The 19,221-nt window shown below is 35.8% G+C and overlaps 1 protein-coding gene across 1 annotated transcript; it reads right to left on the minus strand.

The window, feature by feature from the left end:
* Positions 1-14,509: 14,509 nt before the first annotated feature.
* On the minus strand, positions 14,510-15,508 carry LOC139194743 (uncharacterized). The gene is made up of 2 exons (XM_070819649.1): positions 14,872-15,508; positions 14,510-14,757 (listed from the first exon to the last, which is right to left on the minus strand). The coding sequence occupies exons 1-2, from the start codon at positions 15,506-15,508 to the stop codon at positions 14,510-14,512; spliced, it is 885 nt and encodes a 294-aa protein (XP_070675750.1).
* Positions 15,509-19,221: the final 3,713 nt, after the last annotated feature.

The raw sequence follows: 19,221 nt of genomic DNA on the forward strand, positions 1-19,221 counted from the left end.
CTCGTAGAAAGCTTCACACACTCTTGATCAAGACAGTGTGAAGCAAAACCAATTTATGGTGTCGACAAGAGCTTCATCAAAGAAGTTCAACCACAATTCTCAAAAGCTTCACACTCTTGATCAAGACAGTGTGAAGCAAAACCAATTTATGGTGCCAACAAGAGGTTCATCAATAGAGGGCAACCACAATTCTCAAAAGCTTCACACACTTTTGATCAAGATAATGTGAAGCAAGACCAATTTATGGTGCCAACAAGAGCTTCATCAAAGGAGTTCAACCACAATTCTCAAAATCTTTACACTCTTGATCAAAACAATGTGAAGCAAAATCAATTTATGATGCCAACAAAAGCTTCATCAATGAAGGGAAACCATAACTCGTAGAAAACTTCACATTCTTGATCAAGACTATTCGAAGTAAATTCAATTTATATGGTTAATCCAAACCTTCGACTACTACAAGGTGTGGTTTGCATCACAATCTCTTGCTCAACAGTGTGGAAGCAAAATTTGTATATGTTGTCTCTCCCATATTTTCAAATTTCTAATTTTCCCAAAAAAAAAAAAAAAAAAAAAAACAAATGGAGGGCAACTACAATTCTCAAAAGCTTCACACACTCTTGATCAAGATAGTGTGAAGCAAAATCAATTCATGGTACCCAACAAAAGCTTCAACTCCAAAGCTTCACCTACAAAGCTTCAACCCTAAAACTTCATCTACAAAAGCTTCAACACCAAAGCTTCACCTACAAAACTTCAACACTAAAACTTCACCTACAAAAGCTTCAACTCCAAAGCTTCACCTACAAAGCTTCAACTCAAAAGCTTCACCTACAAAGCTTCAACTCCAAAGCTTCACCTACAAAGCTTCAACTCTAAAGCTTCATCTACAAAGCTTCAACACAAAAGCTTCACCCACAATAGCTTCAAGGCTTCACCTACAAAGCTTCAACTAAAAAGCTTCACCTACAAAGCTTCAATTCCAAAGCTTCACCTACAAAACTTCAACACAAAAGCTTCACCCACAATAGCTTCACCGACAATAGCTTCACCTACAAAAGCTTCACCCACAAAATCTTCACACATAAAAGCTTCACGTACAAAAGCTTCACCCACAAAAGCTTCACCTACAAAAGTTTCACCTTCACCTACAAAAACTTCACCCACAAAAGCTTCACCTACAAAAGCTTCACCCACAAAAGAAGCTTCACCCACAAAAGCTTCACCTACAAAAGCTTCACCCACAAAAGTTTCACCTACAAAAGTTTCACCTACAAAGCTTCAACACAAAAGCTTCACCTACAAAAGCTTTACACTCTTGATCAAGATAGTGTGAAGCAAAATCAATTCATGGTACCCAACAAAGCTTTAGCCTCAAAGCTTAACCTACAAAGCTTAAAAAAAAAAAAAATATATATATATATATATATATATATATATATTTATTTATTTTCAGAAATTCGGAAATTCAAAAAAAAAAAATTGTTTAGGCCCCCTCTTCTTTGGGCCTAACAACTTTCATAACAAATATATATGAAGGAGTTTTGGGCTGCCACTTAGAAAGGAAATGGTGAAGTTTTGTTACTTTGGAAATTTGGTTACTAGCAAGACACCTCCTTCGTCAACTCATTCGATCGGAGACTTGGGGAACTTCTACCATATGCTACTACACCTCGGTACTTGGAAAGTTCACGACTACTCAGTGACTTGGATCTTTCAAGTCTTCAACCGAGAAGTTTTCATCACTCGGGAAATTAAGGGAGTACTACCTCAACCTACATGCTTCACTCACAAAGCTTCAACATACATGCTTTAACAAAAGAAAAAATTCAAAGAACTTAGTGAAGAAGGCTTTGGTGTATTTAACACAATACGTTGAAATGAAGCAAAGCTTATTTATTGATATCTCCGATAAGTTACAAATATGTACATATACATGAGTTAAAATAAACAAACAAGAGGGAGCCTTCACAAAGGTTGCTCATGAGAAGTCTCAGCAGTCGGCAGAGCCCCAGAAAGAGAAGGCACCGAAGGGTGATCATTCGGAGCTTCAGTACTAGACAGAACCCCAGAAGGAGGAGGCATCAAAGGTTGATCATTTGGAGCTTCATTACGCGGTACAGCCCCAAAAAACGAAGGCAATAAATGTCTTTGGAACAAACCCACAAACCTTTGATGATCAAGTAAAATCTGACCATCAGATTCCTGCATCTGGTCAAGCTTCATCTTCATGTTTGTAGCATAGTCATGTGTGAGCTTGTGCAACTGTTTATTCTCATGCTTGAGCCTTCTAATCTCCTGTTTGAAACTTATCACTTCAGCTGCCAATGATTCAACTTGGTGAGTTCGAGCAAATAGGCGTTGGGCCATATTAGACACAGAACCTGCACATTGAACACTGAACACTGAGAGCCAGAGAATCCTTAACAGCCAACTCATCAGACCATTTAGAAAGTAGTCTGTTATCTTTAGGAGTGAGAAGGTTCTTGGCCACCACCACAACGGTCATATCATTCTTCATCACAGAGTCCCTAACGGTAAGAGGACCAGTAGGGGATAATAAGGATGGGCGCCATATGTTGTCTTGAAGAGGCATGACTGCCTCTTTACCAAAGTTCAAGTCAAAACAATGGTCAGATGGGCCAGACATTTTCAAAAATGATGAAGGAGAAATGAGGTCCAATAAATCTCTGAAATACGAAAATAAGGGGAAAATTCCTACAAGCAATAACTTTCTTAATGTACTTCTTGCACACAATTGGCGCCCTTATAAAAGAAAGGGTAGCAGGGCCGTTTGTTCAAAAATCGAAGAGGCACCACTCTCCGGATTTCGAGAAGCAGATTTTCCTAAGTAAAATATGTCGACAATCCTCACACGCAACATCAGCTCCTCGGGTACCACAGATTACTTTGCCAAAGATCTCTGACAAAGTTTAGACACATAAATTTTGAAGGTCCAGCTACCCTACCATTACCCACAAGGGTAAAGGAACAACACCACTGTTTGATAACTGGAAAGTCCCTATGTGTGTCAACCTCCATGCTCCGTGGCAAGGCAGACTGACAAAAATGCCCAACCTTTACTCACATCGAGAAAACACTCATAACAGGATTACTTTCTCAAAAATCGAAGAGGCACCGCTCCCCGACTCTCGAGAGCCAGACTCCCACTAGGTTTGCTTTCTCAAAAATCAAAGAGGCACTGCTATCCGAATCTCGAGAGCCAAACTCCCACCAGGATTACTTTCTCAAAAATCGAAGAGGCATCGCTATCCAAATCTCGAGAGCTAGACTCCCAATAGGATTACTTTCTCAAAAATCGAAGAGGCACCGCTATCCGAATCTCGAGAGCCAGACTTCCACCAGGATCGCTTTCTCAAAAAATCGAAGAGGCACCGCTCTCTAAATCTCGAGAGTCAGATCCCCAATAAGATTGCTTGTTCAAAAATAAAAAAGGCAACGCTATTCGAATCTCGAGAGCTAGATTCCTAACAACATTGCTTGTTCGAAAACCGAAGAGGCATCGTTCTCCGAACTTCGAGAGCCAGATTTTCTTGGATAAAATTTGTCTGCAATCTTCACACTCAACATCAGCTTTCTAGATACCACATACCATTTTTTCAAAAGTGCTCTGACAAAGTTAAAACACGTGAAGCTTGCAGCTCCCACCACATTACTATAACCAAGAAGGGTAAAGGAATAACATTACTACTTGTTGTTGAAGAAACTCTTATATATGTCTACCTCCACCCTCCACGGACAAACATACCTGTAAAAATGCTCAACCATTCCTCATATATGAGAGGGCACTCCCAAAGAAGCCTTTCGAAATACTCAGTTTCCTTTCACTCGATAATACCTCTGCAAACAAGTCACACCAAAGCAAGAGTATCTCATATCATCAGGGTTAAAAGCAAGAGTATCCCATATCATGCTTTTTCCTTGTCTTTTCCTTTGCCCTTGCTCTTACATGCAAGACAAGGAGAAAGAAAGCAATCAGTCGGAACCTGAAATCAAACTTCCGATTTGGAACTGATTGCCCAGAACCTTTGCCTAGTTGCTCACCTAGCATTGCTCTCGAGTACTCATCCTCAATTGTTGTCAAGGTCACGAATCCTTTCGGCAAATACTTCAGAACAGTTGATACGATATTGGCTCTTTACATTGAAGCTGCCAAGCATGGATGAGTCGCTGAGAAGTAGTGCTCTGAAGGACCATTCAAATGCAAAGGTTGTGCACCACTTCTGCGATGCAAAAGATTGAAGTAGAAGGTTCAACGATGAGTTAGAACAGATCACTATAGCACGACGCCCTTCCTGCAGAACCACATAATCCAGACGGATGAGTCTAAGTCAAATCCAAGCTTGGCATCGCTGCCCTATCCGAAGAGCTCAAGAAACTTCAACAACCTATCGCTAGCAACGTCACCAAAGAGCAAAGCCTCGCCATACAACATCCACTACTTTGTCAACAGCAAAAGTATCCCATATCATCAAGTTCGAATGAACTCTTGATTTGATGGACTTGTTTTGACCCTCAAATTCTTGAGTCGGCCTTGTACTCTGAAGGAAACTAGAACCCTTCATCCCAGTTCAAGAATAAGCCTGTGGAAAGTTACTTATTCAAACAAATTAGTTTAATTTCTCGAAAAATAATCTAAAATCTCAATAATACAAATACGTAAATTATAACAGTGAAATCCAGGGAAAGAATTTCACATTCCCCCTCCTTAAAAAAATTTCGTCCTCGAAATTTCCAATGCCAATCTTTTCAACCAACCACACAATTAGTTACCAACGAGTTCCACAATTCCGAGTACTATTTCCCAAGTACAATCACCATAATCAAGGCGGCACATTATTTATATGCTTATAAACACAACATCCTCAACCTAGCTCGACAACATCACTAATCTTTGAACAAGCGAAATGTTACTTCCAACAATAATTCAATCATACGAACTCAACCATTTCACAATCATCCATATCCCTGATTTAAATGAAAGCGTTCTTGCTCCAATACAAAGTAATAACGATACTAACGGATTTCATAGCGCAACTTCCAAAACTCTAAAAAGAGGTTAACTGAACAACTTAATCAAAACATAATTAAAAATCATACACCGCACTTCCGGCTTCAAATAATTTATCCGAAATTTAGCCATGCACATTGGCAAAGTAAATATCGTACATCAAGCCGCAATCCTCATTAACTGAATAAACATTAGAATTTCAAGCCAAACCATCGGAGTTGGCAAATCAAATATCAAAAATTCCAGCCAAAATCATTGGAATTTCAAATCACAATTACTCACCTTCATTGGCAAAACAACAATTTCATCATATTTTTCTTTTGTCACAATAAATGACCAAGAGACTAGAAAGGATCGTAATATACCTGAAAAATATACCTTCCCACACATACTTATCACATTCATAATGCATTCTCGTAGCCCACACATGGAGCTTTCTCCAGAAAGCATTGGGCCTTTGTGCCCGATCAACAATTTCTCCACATTCTATGGGTCATTTTGCCCAATTCCATATCCATATGTTGTTTCGCCTAAATTCAACATTTCTCAATTGCACAGGTATAATACGACTTTCCCATTTACTTGTCACAATTTCACAATCATCGTAACGTTGAAAATTTTCATAGTGCATAACATAATATCAACCCAATTCAAGATTAATCCGAGACTTTAATCAAGCGCTCATCTTTGAAGCTATAACATGAAATATGACACTTTTAAAACTTTTCTACTCCCATTCAATTCAATTCAATTCAATGCACTATCCACCAAAGCAACAATTTAAACGAATAATGATGCACAAATACGTTCACACTTCAGTTATATCCAGGTTTAGTTAACTCAAGTTCGACAACATTATACCTCAACTCAGAAATATAATCATCGTTGTCTCAACACAACCGCAACACCAATCTTTAAACAAACACAAAGAAAACCACCACTAGCAAGAATTCATCAATATGCTCATATTCAATTCATAATCATCAACATCCAAGATTTGAGTGAAAATTAATTATCGCTGATACCACAAAAGTTGTGCAACAACAATTTTATAAACTTTCACATACTCCATCACAATGAATAAGATAATAATAATTCAACCAATTTGTTCCCAATTTCTCACCAAAACAGATTATGCAATCAGTTCATGTATCAATTTAAAAATAGTCTCGGTCATAGAATTAACTTATCTCACATTGACAAAGTCACATGCCAAATTTCAAGACATGACTACGTGGCTAACAAAATATCAGAATTTCACACCATAATGCGTTAATGGCAAACCACACCAGTCAAGTTTATAGTTATCAACTTTCCCGTCAATTCTTTTTATCAGACAAAGAAACTCAATTGGGAAAGCATTTATATTAAATGAACTCAAAAATTTTAGTTCATAATTTCATTCATATCCACCCACTATTCTCATTATAATGGCAAACCATAATCACATTTTATAATTTCATTCCCCTTCAACAAATCACCAAGATTCTCAAAAGACATCGTTCATATGTACATTAAAACTAGGGCTAGAGGAACACAGTTCGGCTAAAGCCTATATAAGTAACCAAACAGGAAGTGGCCCCCCAATGCGGATTAACCAAGCATAGCCACCCCTAAAAAAGTAACCAAGTAAGCAGTGACGTGACTCCCCAACGCAGATTAACCAAGCAGAGTCACTCCTACAGCTGTTAGGAAGGGATCACCCGATGCGGATTAACCAAGCATGATCACTCCTAAGCATACATGGCCATAAGGATCGCCTAACGCGGATTAACCAAGCGCGATCCATATATATGGTAAGGTCCTCCAATGCGGATTAACCAAGCAGGACCACTAATGACCCCCCAATGCGGATTAACAAAGCAGGGTCAAGATAATCAAGTAGGTAGTGACCCCCCAATGCGGATTAACCAAGCAGAGTCATACATACATAACTGTTAGGCAGTGATCACCCAATGCGGATTAACCAAGCATGATCACCCCTAAGTATAAATGGCCATAAGGATCGCCCAACGCGGATTAACCAATCGCGATCCATATATAGTATGGTCCCCCAATGTGGATTAACCAAGCAGGACCATTAATGACCCCCTATCGCGGATATACCAAGCAGGCTCATGGTCTCCTAATAGCCCTCAATTTAACAACCATTCCAATATGCAATTCAATTCACTTTTCCCAAAATATTATCAATCCAATTTAGCACTTCATGATGATTCACAACATAAATATACTTCTCACATAACTTCCTCATTACTCAAAGAACTTAGGGAATAATGCAATACCAATGCAAATCATAATTTTCATTAATGAGATATTTTCATAATCACCATGGAAATTTCACCACAAACACAATGCAATTCATATATGTCTCTCAAATATATGTGTCCATATATCACATGAATGCATCTTTATGCCTAAAATTTATGAAATCATGCAACCACAATGCATATCGTAATTCACGCCAACAAAACTCGAGATGGTTGTATATCATAGAGTAGGATCATTTGCTCTGACACCATTAAAGTTGTCACTTTCCGATCCCGACATACGTCCAGAATCGACACGTGACGCTACCAAATACCCTAATATCTAACATACCATGCCTTCTGAATATGTACAAAGTATCAATCAAAAACCAGATGCACAATCATTTTTCAAAAGCTTTATGGCTGCATCTAACCACTTCATTAGACTGCCTACGTACCATCATTAGGGATCAAGCCATTCGTAGTTCAACATTCACAAAAACAAATATTTATCACACTCAGTTCAAGCATAAAAGTATAGCATTCCTCCATCATTTATTATAACCTGACAGCATGAAATTCCTGGACTCATGCTACATAACAAACCCCCATGAAAATCATGATTTCTCTTTCATCCAACATATAATTCATTATGTCTCATCACATCGCCATTCACAACATACGTCATATTTAAGAACCGACGAAGCACATAACCATTCTCTAGCCACATTAAATAATTAATCTGATCAAAATAATAACAATCATTCCCATATTTTCTAAATTCATACTTGATGAAATCATAATCGAATCGTAGAGAATCCTGAAGGAGTCACCCAGATGTCCAATATCTTTTCTAACTCAATTCACAAGATTCTCAAAACTATTGTCACAATATATATATATATATATATATATATATATATATATATATATATATATATATATATATATATATATATATATATATAACTAAGGCTAGAGTGACACCGTTAGGCCAAGCCTACTTATCTGAAGTAAGGATTTCAGACCTCTTAACGGAACCAAGATACCAAAGGGGATTCCGAACCATCACTCAACAGAATCCAATCCAGGATACGATTCTGGACCATCACTCAACGGAATCGCAAAGCACAATGCATAACCACCACTAAATGAAACCCAAGTTAGATACGATTCCGGAACATCACTCAACGGAATCGCGGAGTAGAAGGGATTCCGGACCATCACTCAACGGAATCCAAGCAAGCATATGGTACCTACCAAATGTACTAAGTATATCTAAACCTCATCATCTCCATAATTACAACGTAGTCACCTACCATATTCACTTTTCGTGGCCTCCAACTAATATGTCCCACCAGCATATAAGTGCTACAGAATACTTCTAATAGGATTCTAAGATCACATAGCCATAAATTTATCATACTTATCATTCACATTACTAGAAATAATTAAACATCCATATATCACCATTATCATCAGTACACAAGCCAAATCATGTTTAATAAACCTAAGTCTATGGCTAAATATATGAATATCACATTTCAATAGAAATCATATTTATAAGACCAATTCATATTCACAAATGATTTTAACATAAACAATTAAATTAACAACCATATCACACATATTCAAGTCACTCTCCAACCAATGTAGGCCCACTAGACTTCACTTAAGTCTCTCATAGTACTAACTTTAGTATTAAGAATGTTTGGAGACATGTTGACCAAAACTCAACTCTCAGTCAAAGGTAGGGTCCACAATTCTACACAATTCAATCCGGAAGATCCACACATTGGATTTCGGATCCGTAACTTTTCAAAGTCCACATTATGCTCAAATAACAACATACTAAAATCTTAACACGATCCGATGGTCGGATCTCCGCCAATTTCAAAATTCAAGTGGCGGTCGATATTTAATTTTACAAACTTAGAAATCCAATTAGGGAAGATCCATACATTGGATTCCCGATCCGTAAGTTTCTATGATCCTCAAATGTTATGTTCTATCACGCATTAAGGTTTGGTGACGATCCAACGATCGGATCGTCGATTCGTATTTTGATCCAGTAAGGTATCGTAATGAAACTAAGTCCAACAATCAAATTACGTCATACGGATATCAATTATGAAATCAAGGCATCTAAATGAACTTAAAAGTACATCGTTGGCCCACTGGCCAGGCCACCCCGACTTGTCGAAAAAATTCAACTATTTTTAAAAATTACCAAATTTTATAGTCAAGTAGATCTCTATGAGGGGAGAAGTTTTCATACCTGTGGCCAAGTCCAATTCGGCCGGGAAGCATCCCAATTTTATCCAAACCCGCCGGAAACCCTAGAAATGGGTGTTCTTCGATTCATCACCAAAACGAACTTCGACGCTTCATCCAAGCCTTGGGACTTGCTCCAGGGGTTGAGAGGAGTCTTTTGGTGGTGGTCATCGACAGTAAAACTCGCCGGAATCACCGGAAACAGATTAAACCCGCTGGAAAACTTGTGGGTTTTGTAGCTTCGAAATGAAAAAATGGGACAGAAATGGGGAAATCTAACACTACAGATATGTAGTTCTTGTCAAGGGCTTTCCATGGACACCAAGATCACCCAAAACGGAGTTTTTATGAAGGAGATATGGCCGGGTCAAATTTGAGGGTTCACGGGTCGAAAATGACCCAACTCGGGTCTCTCTCCTTTCCCCTCCTTTCTCCCCGCCTGATTGGCTGCTCCTAACCCTTTTTAAAATCTGATTGGTTCCTTAACCCAAATATCTGATTGGGTCTCTTTCCCACAAAGTGGGAGTCTAAATAATTCCTAAAATATATAGTATTACAACTTCAAACGTCCGTAACTATACCGTTATAATCCGGACTCGCAAACGGCTTTCGCCTATGCGCTCGTGAATTCGAAATCTATTCAACAATATAAATTGTGACCTCGAAAGATCTACGGATTTTAAATAATAATTTTTCAAACTTCACTTTTCGTAACTAATTTAATTAAACTCTAAATTCAAACAAATTAGAATAATTTCTCGAAAAATAATCTAAAATCTCAATAATACAAATACGTAAATTATAACAGTGAAATCCAGGGATGGAATTTCACACTAGTGATCGGAGCAATCTAGCGAAGGTCACAAACTTGACACTTTCTGTTGTACCAAAGTCCTCATTGATTTTGTGTATCAGCATAATTTAATTAAAATAATTAAAATATATAATTTAAAAATATATTAAAATAAAGAGAAGAAAAATTAAAATTACCTTTTCCTGACAAAATATCTTTGACGCATAAGATTAAAAGCAAGGAAAATTTTTGTCGCGCATCATCATGAATGACGAAAATTCTATAATTCAAAAATATTAAAATTACTCGAAAACCAAATATTATATAGACAAATTTTGTTGCATCCTTGTAATTCTATGTTGTTTGTTTTGATGGAGTGTAAACTGAAGACTACAATTCCACATTTGCGCATATCCAGTTATGCATGTGCACAAAATGGATAGAACTCGTCGACACATATTATTAAGAAAGTATCAGTTTTGGGTTTCTTGTAATGTAATCATTTGCCTACATTAGTGGACCAATTAGTGCTGATAGTTGGTGGAACAGTAAGTGGTGATAGTAGAGTAAGCAATTAGTGGAGTTGGTAGCAATAGCGGAATCAAGAATTATGTGGTGGGTGGGCTACTAAAATTATTACTTTTAATTAAACTACCAATATCTTTTTAAATCAAATTTATTACTTAAACTACCCTCACAAATCCAATTCAATATAAATTTATCTTTACACCTATTTAGAAAATAAAAACTCAAAATCAATATTCTGCCACTCCTAAACGGTACACACCATTCAATCTTTTATGAAAGATTAGCATCAAACGACATTGCCAACCACAACATTCACTTGAAGTGTTTATTGAATTTTTCCTCATCACAATTGAAGGAGATGAAGATTATCTCAAACTCTGTTTTCCACTCTAAGCATTTCATAAAGTCTCACCAGCTGAGGGGTAATAGCCTTCCAATGCCTACACCAATTTGGAGAGAAGTAGAGGCACACATTACATAACGATAAGGGTACCTAATAATCTCATAATCAGAACAAGATTATGTTTTGATAATCAAGAGAAAAAATTCAATTCTAAAAATGAAGGCATATTTTCTATGCCTGCTTAAACCTCACGTTCCTATATTTTCAACATCCAACAACCGAATAAAATTATGAAAAAAATAATATTGATTGAAACAAGAGGAAGAAGGGGAAGCTTTTGGAGACTATACATTTGTTTCACCAATAGAAGGAACTCAACACCTTCAAATTCAAGATAGTCGCTATATTGCTGTTATGCCCTGCCATCAAAACTACAAGCAAAGTATGACCTCCACCCTTTACGAATGAAACGAAAAGAAAGCGTGACATTCACACAAGTAGCTAGACTTTAAAATTTAAAATCCCATATGTGTTTCTACTAGTAATTATATTTTGTAAAAGGCGCTGATTTTGTTCCTAAATCCTAAAAAAAAAAATTGAAATCAAGCTTGGATAAATCGATTCATACTTTAGTTTGATCATTGTTTAAAAAGAGCTTGTTTTTCTCTATGTTAGGGTTCGATTATTGGTTGTAGGTTTATTAATAAATTTTAGTTTTATTAATTTCATCTTGTACTTAATGGTAATTAAGTAATAGGGTATAAAAGATAATTCACATTTAAAGGTTAAGTTGGATGTAGAGAGAGATTATATGGGACAAATAAAGTTTAAGTTGGTAGAGCAATTAGGGCACACAAGACAGTGGAACTTTAGTGGAATAAGTTAGGTCTAAGTCCTTATTTCAACGTCGAAGTTGGGCAAGTCTAAGTCGTGCATAAGTCTTGGTAACACCAACTTGATTCCTTATTTTATGTGAATGTAAGTTTTCTATTTGAATTAAAGCCGAAAGACAAAAACTACTACAATTAAGGAGAGCATATATATACTGTGTATATATGGAGGAGAGAAGTCATTTCCTACTTTCCAAAATGTTGTCGATGATACATTGCTTGTGTTATATCTATATGATGATTATGGCTAATTACTTTACTGCAGGTGCATTAGAGCACTTCTAGCGTTGGCTGGAGTTCGGGGGACAGGCTAGCAAACAGGGCCCGAGAGCTCGGCCTATTAACTCTAGTGTGTGGGAGCCCGAGGGACAAGGCAGGCTCGAGCACCTTTCATAAATTGCCAGCCCGCGAGCCCAAAGGCTATCTGACGCAAGGCTGACGTCAGCCCTTTTTTAAATTTTTTTCTATTAGGCGCGTGCACTGCACCCGCGCATGGGGGCACATCACCTGACATGTTTTCAGCGAATGGGGCCCACGGTGCAATTTCAAATTGTTATCGTTGGGAAGCCATGTGGCTTCCCATGGTCCGTTGGATCTCAACGGCAAGAAAATGTGGACCGTCAGATTTGCAACAGTAAAAAAATCTTATTTAATATCAACCGTTGGATCTGAGGTCAACGGTTGATATTATTCTCCTTTATAAATAAAAAAAATAGTTTTAAAATGCAGAAATGTTACCGTTGTGCCACGTGGCACAATCTGGAGTGTTGGAATTCAATTTTTTTAAAATCCAACGGTAAAGATTAATTAGTTGAATAAAAAATGAATAAAAATCCAAAAAAAAAAATTTGAAAATTTAAAAAAAAATTGTTTTTACTTTTCTATAAATACGTTCTCATTATCATCTACCTTACACCACAATTTCATATTTTCTCAACTACTTTCAACCACATTCTTATCTTTTTCTCAAAGTTTCAATCCAATTTTTTTCAACAAAATGACTACTGATGCAGGTACGAATTGGACGCTTCTTGAAGATGTTCCGTTGTGTACTAGCTGGGTTGAAGTTACTCATAGTTCGCTTACAGGTAATGAGATGAAGTTGAGAGAAATGTGGAGTCCTATTCATACCAATTATCTTGAGAAAATGGGTGGGAAAAGAACCAAAGAATCGATGTCCAGTCGTTGGAAATTACTTAGCCAATCGTTTAGTACGTGGAGAGACGCATTGGCACAAGCCAGTACTAATCTTTGAAGTGGGGAAAATTACGCAGATCAAGTAACAATATATTATTTATTTGTTTGTACTATACCCAAATTTACATTATAATTATTTGTTTGTATTATTTATTTGTTACCTACTTTCATTATAATTATTTCTTATCCTGCATTGTGTAGCAACTTCAAGCACAAGCTTGGTATGGTGCCAAAACCAAAAGCAAAAATAAATCATTCAACCGGTAGGAATGTTGCAATATTGTCAAAGATTGTCCTAAATTCAAAATTGTGCATGTCAGTCTAGAAGTTTTCATGAACAGCACCCCTCTACACTCTACACCCGATCATGCCTCTCATGTTCATGAAGATGAAGCAGAAGAAGTGCCCGAAATGCTCCCCCTGAACAAGCGTCGGGATTGACCCGTTATCCAAATAGGCCTCAAGGTAAGAAGGCTTCAAAGAGAAAATGGAGTGCTTCCAAGAATGATTATGCAAAGTATATGGAAGAACTTGCTCGCCAAGGTGAATTGACTTCGGCGTGGGAAATGGCGAAATTTGAGGCTGATAAGGCTAGAGAGGAGGCAAAAGTTGCAGTTGTTGAGAGAGCATTTCAAGCTAATGAGAGAGAAAGAGAGCTACTTAGGCAAGAAAGGGAACATGTTAGAGAAGAAAGAATGGCTAAACGAGATCGTGACATTATGAACACGCCTTTAGAAGGGAAGTCTCCAAATTCTAAATATTTTTAGAAGTCAGAGAAAGTAGAAGTGGTGCGAAGGAGGCGTGCAAGAGAAGCGAGAGTAAGAGGATATGGTCCTAGCACGACAAGAGAAGATCATCCTAGCACCACAAATTGGTTAAGTGATGATGAATATAGTACTTTTTGTAATCAGAGCCCATAATTTTCCAATCACTTTGGGTTGTAATTTCTTATTTATTGAATAGAGTACTTTATGTTGTTTCCAACTTATTAATTTTAGTACTTTATTTAAGCTAAGAGTATATTTATTTAATTTGGTAATTTATTTATACTAAGAGAATCTTTATTCAAAAGACATTTAAACACACCAAATAAAATTACATATACATACCAAATAATAAAAAAACTCACTAAATGAACTAAAAAAAACACACCAAATAAAATTAAATAAACACACCAAAAAAAAAAAAACACACTAAATGAACTTAAGTATCTTGAGCTTGTTTCAATTTCCACTGGTGCTCTATCAAATCAATTTGCCAGGCATTGTGCATATATGGCCTTTGAAGTGCAATATATCGTTGAATGATCAATTCATTGTAACGTCCATCCCTTTCTAATGGCTCATGTTGCACGAGTTCTTCAGTGGCGTCATAAGCACAATATATACATGTTCTTGAATTGTTCATTGTGTCTGGCTCATATTCATCAACGGCATCATAATCGTACTCATCTTCCACAATCATGTTGTGAAGAATGATGCACGTCATCATGATGGATCGAAGTGACTCTACATTAAACAATCTGGCAGCACCCCTGACGATTGCCCATCGAGCTTGGAGGATACCAAAACAACGCTTCACATCTTCCCTCCACCTATCTTGACAACTTGCAAAGTGTTTTTCCTTTGCACTTCGCGGACGTGGCACTGTTTTAACAAATGTTGACCACCTTGGGTAAATGCCGTCTGGTAGGTAGTATGGCATGTCGTACATATGTCTGTTGACCCAGTACGTGACTTTTGGTGCCTTTCCTTGTAGGACATCGTTGAACACTGGGGATTGGGCAAGGATGTTGAGGTCCTTTTGAGATCCCGGAACCCCGAAAAAGGCGTGCCAAATCCATGTATCAAAAGATACCACCGCCTCCAAAATGATACTTTTTGCTCCTTTTCTGTCCACATAAGCTCCTTGACATGCACTTGGACAATTTTTCCACGTCCAGTGCATACAATCGATGCTTCCATTCATCCTAGGAAAACCTCGCATCTCGCCCTTCTTCAAAAGCCTTTGCAAGTTCATGTCAGTAGGTTTCCGGAGGTACTTTGCAGTGTAGATAGATTCGATTGCTCCGCAAAACCTCATCAGGGACTCAAGAATGGTTGATTTCCCTATCCTCGTAATCTTATCCACTTGGTCTGCAGATGCTCCATATGCAAGCATTTGCAAGGCAGCATTAATTTTTTGTTGAGGAAGGAGACCCATAGCACCAAAAGCATCAAAAACATCCTTCTTTTTCACAAAGTAAGAATCATGGTTGCAAACGACGTATCAGGGAATGCACTATTACGGACAACATAATCGTCCAAGAGTTCCGTACCTTGTTGCTGCCTGCTTCTATCAAGGTTTCCGGAACGGCTGGGCCTGCAGATCTGACCCACAGCTTGGATGACTCGACGAGAATGTGAGGTTCTGCCCATTCTTACTTCGTCATCTCTCCTTCTACGCTCCTCATCCTCTTCCCTCTCATTTTGGGCCACCTGGAGATTGAACATTCCTTCTGATTGGTTAAACAATTCTTCCTCTTGCTGATCGATTTCCCACATCATCCTTGAAGAAGAAGACATTGTAAAAATGAAGCAGGAACTATGAATAATGATATAAATTGTGGTGAAGAAGAAAGCATCAACTATGAATAAGATCTTGAGAAAATTGGAGTGAGATTTGTGAGGATGGATGGTGGATTATATGGAGGATTCAGAAAGGATTAGGTTGTAGATAATGTCACGTGGCATGCCGTCATTCGTTAAAAATTTGATGGAAATCTATCCTCAAAGATTGTGACACGTGGCTAGACTTGGCAGTTTTTGACACGACACGAAAACGACACGAAAATAACGGGTTTTGGGTCAACACGATAACTTATCGGGTCACTATCGGGTGACCCGTTAAGAACCCGTTAATAACGGGTTCTTAACAGGTATACACGCAGGTAACACGTGGGTAACCCGTTTCGACCCGTTAAGAAAAAAATTATTTTAATAATTTTAAAGTTTAATTACTAAAAGATTTATTATAAAATACAATAGTCATATTAGTATATACAATATATTCTATATTAAATATATAGTTTTGTATTATCGTTCTATATAAATTATAAAAAAAATAAAAAAAAAGTTTTAGTCATTATTTATTTTTATTATGAAAGTTCCTTATTATCATTACTAGGATAAATTTTACATAACATATTCTTGTCCAAAATTAAAATATACTAGTATAGTATTTGTATATGTAAAAACTAAGAAGACATACATACAAGTATGAAAAATGTGAAAGAATATATAAACACTTGTGATTTATCATTATTCCTCTACGAATAGATAATTGTTACACTTATATTATCGTTTAGATTTTTAAAATCCTTCAAACCCTCATGAATAATGTTTTTTATTTGAGGGCAAAATTAATAAAATTAATAATAATTATTGTAGAAGTGTAAAAAATGTAAAAATATATATATACAATCACTCATATATAAAAAAATGTAAATGCTTTAAATTAAAGATCAAATTTATTCATTACATTTTTATAGGGTCGAAGAGTGTATATGTACAAAATCATCAAAATCGAAGCTAAAATAACTGTTAAATTGTAATTTTCCGTTTATAACAGTCGAAAACTTTTGTTCCGTTACGTAATCTTTGAATGTTTGTTTTTTACGATTTTTTAAGTTTGCAATCTCGGAATGTGTACAAATAAGTTTAACGGTTGGATCGTTGAAAAAAGTTTCGTAGAATGCATATTGCGTCAAAACGGTATATTAAACAAACACTTGAGTTAATATTATACTTCTATTAAGTATAAAATAAGTTTTTGTGGTATCCACTAGTGTAAATACTTTAAATTAAAGATCAAATTTATTCATTACATTCTTATAGGGTCGAGGAGTGTATCTGTTAAAAATCATCAAAATCAGAGATAAAATAACCGTTAAATTGTGATTTTTTGTTTATAACCGTTGAAAAGTTTTGTTCCATTACGTAATCTCTGAATTTTTGTTTTTTTATGATTTTTTACGTATGTGATCTCAGAATGTGTACAAATAAGTTTGATGGTTGGATCGTTGAAAAAAGTTTTGTAGAATGCATATTGCGTCAAAACAGTAGATTAAACAAACACTTAGAGTTAATATTATACTTCTATTAAGTATAAAATAAGTTTTTGTGGTATCCACTAGTGTAAATACTTTAAATTAAAGATCAAATTTATTCATTACATTCTTATAGGGTCGAGGAGTGTATCTGTAAAAAATCATCAAAATCGGAGATAAGATAACCGTTAAATTGTGATTTTTCGTTTATAACCGTCGAAAACTTTTGTTCCATTACGTAATCTCTGAATGTTTGTTTTTTATGATTTTTTATGTATGAGATCTCAGAATGTGTACAAATAAGTTTGACGGTTGGATCGTTGAAAAAAGTTTCATAGAATGCATATTACGTCAAAACGGTAGATTAAACAAACACTTAGAGTTAATATTATACTTCTATTAAGTATAAAATAAGTTTTTGTGGTATCCACTAATGTAAATACTTTAAATTAAAGATCAAATTTATTCATTACATTCTTATAGGGTCGAGGAGTGTATTTGTAAAAAATCATCAAAATCGGAGCTAAAATAACCGTTAAATTGTGATTTTTCATTTATAATCATCGAAAACTTTTGTTCTGTTACGTAATCTCTGAATTTTTGTTTTTTATGATTTTTTACGTATGTGATCTCGGAATGTGTACAAATAAGTTTGACGGTTGGATCGTTGAAATATTTTTTGTAGAATGCATATTGCGTCAAAACAGTAAATTAAACAAACACTTAGAGTTAATATTATACTTCTATTAAGTATAAAATAAGTTTTTGTGGTATCCACTAGTGTAAATACTTTAAATTAAAGATCAAATTTATTCATTACATTCTTATAGGTCGAGGAGTCTATCTGTAAAAAAGTATCAAAATCGGAGATAAAATAACCGTTAAATTGTGATTTTTCGTTTATAACCGTCGAAAACTTTTGTTCCATTATGTAATCTCTGAATGTTTGTTTTTTATGATTTTTTACTTATGCAATCTCGGAATGTGTACAAATAAGTTTGACGGTTGGATCGTTGAAAAAAATTTCGTAAAATGCATATTGTGTCAAAACGGTAGATTAAACAAACACTTACAGTTAATATTATACTTTTATTAAGTTTAAAATAAGTTTTTGTGGTATCAACTATTGTAAATACTTTAAATTAAAGATCAAATTTATTCATTACATTCTTATAGGGTCGAGGAGTGTATCTGTAAAAAATCATCAAAATCGGAGCTAAAATAACCGTTAAATTGTGATTTTTTGTTTATAACCGTCGAAAACTTTTGTTCCGTTACGTAATCTCTGAATGTTTGTTTTTTATGATTTTTTACGTATGCAATCTTGGAATGTGTACAAATAAGTTTGATGGCTGGATCGTTGAAAAAAGTTTTTGGACCGCCAACAATAGATAATTTTGTAGTAGTGAAACCTTAAATTTATTTAACCGTCGATTGTCATTTACGCTTTATTCTTCTTACTGAATTTCATTTTTAAAATTTTATTTTTTGAAAACATGATCATTTGGCGGATGTAAGAAGATGATATCATGTTTCAATATTTACGGTTAACTGAAATATGAGTCAATGTCATATAATTTGTAGAAACTTTATAAACATCAAGCAATATTTTCACTAACCGTAAAACTCTAAATATAATTGTAGACATTGAAATTTTGGTGGCATAAATGTTAGCCATTGCATTAAGATTACATTTGTAAACATTGAAATTTTAGTGAAATAAATGTTGACCATTGTGTTAAAATTACAACCTTCATTCACTTCACCTACATCATCCACCCAAGTTTCACCTACAACATCCACCAAAATTCACCTACAACATCCACCA

The sequence above is a fragment of the Malus domestica genome, chromosome 03 (genome assembly GCF_042453785.1).
Source record: "Malus domestica chromosome 03, GDT2T_hap1".
NCBI classification, from domain to species: domain Eukaryota; kingdom Viridiplantae; phylum Streptophyta; class Magnoliopsida; order Rosales; family Rosaceae; genus Malus; species Malus domestica.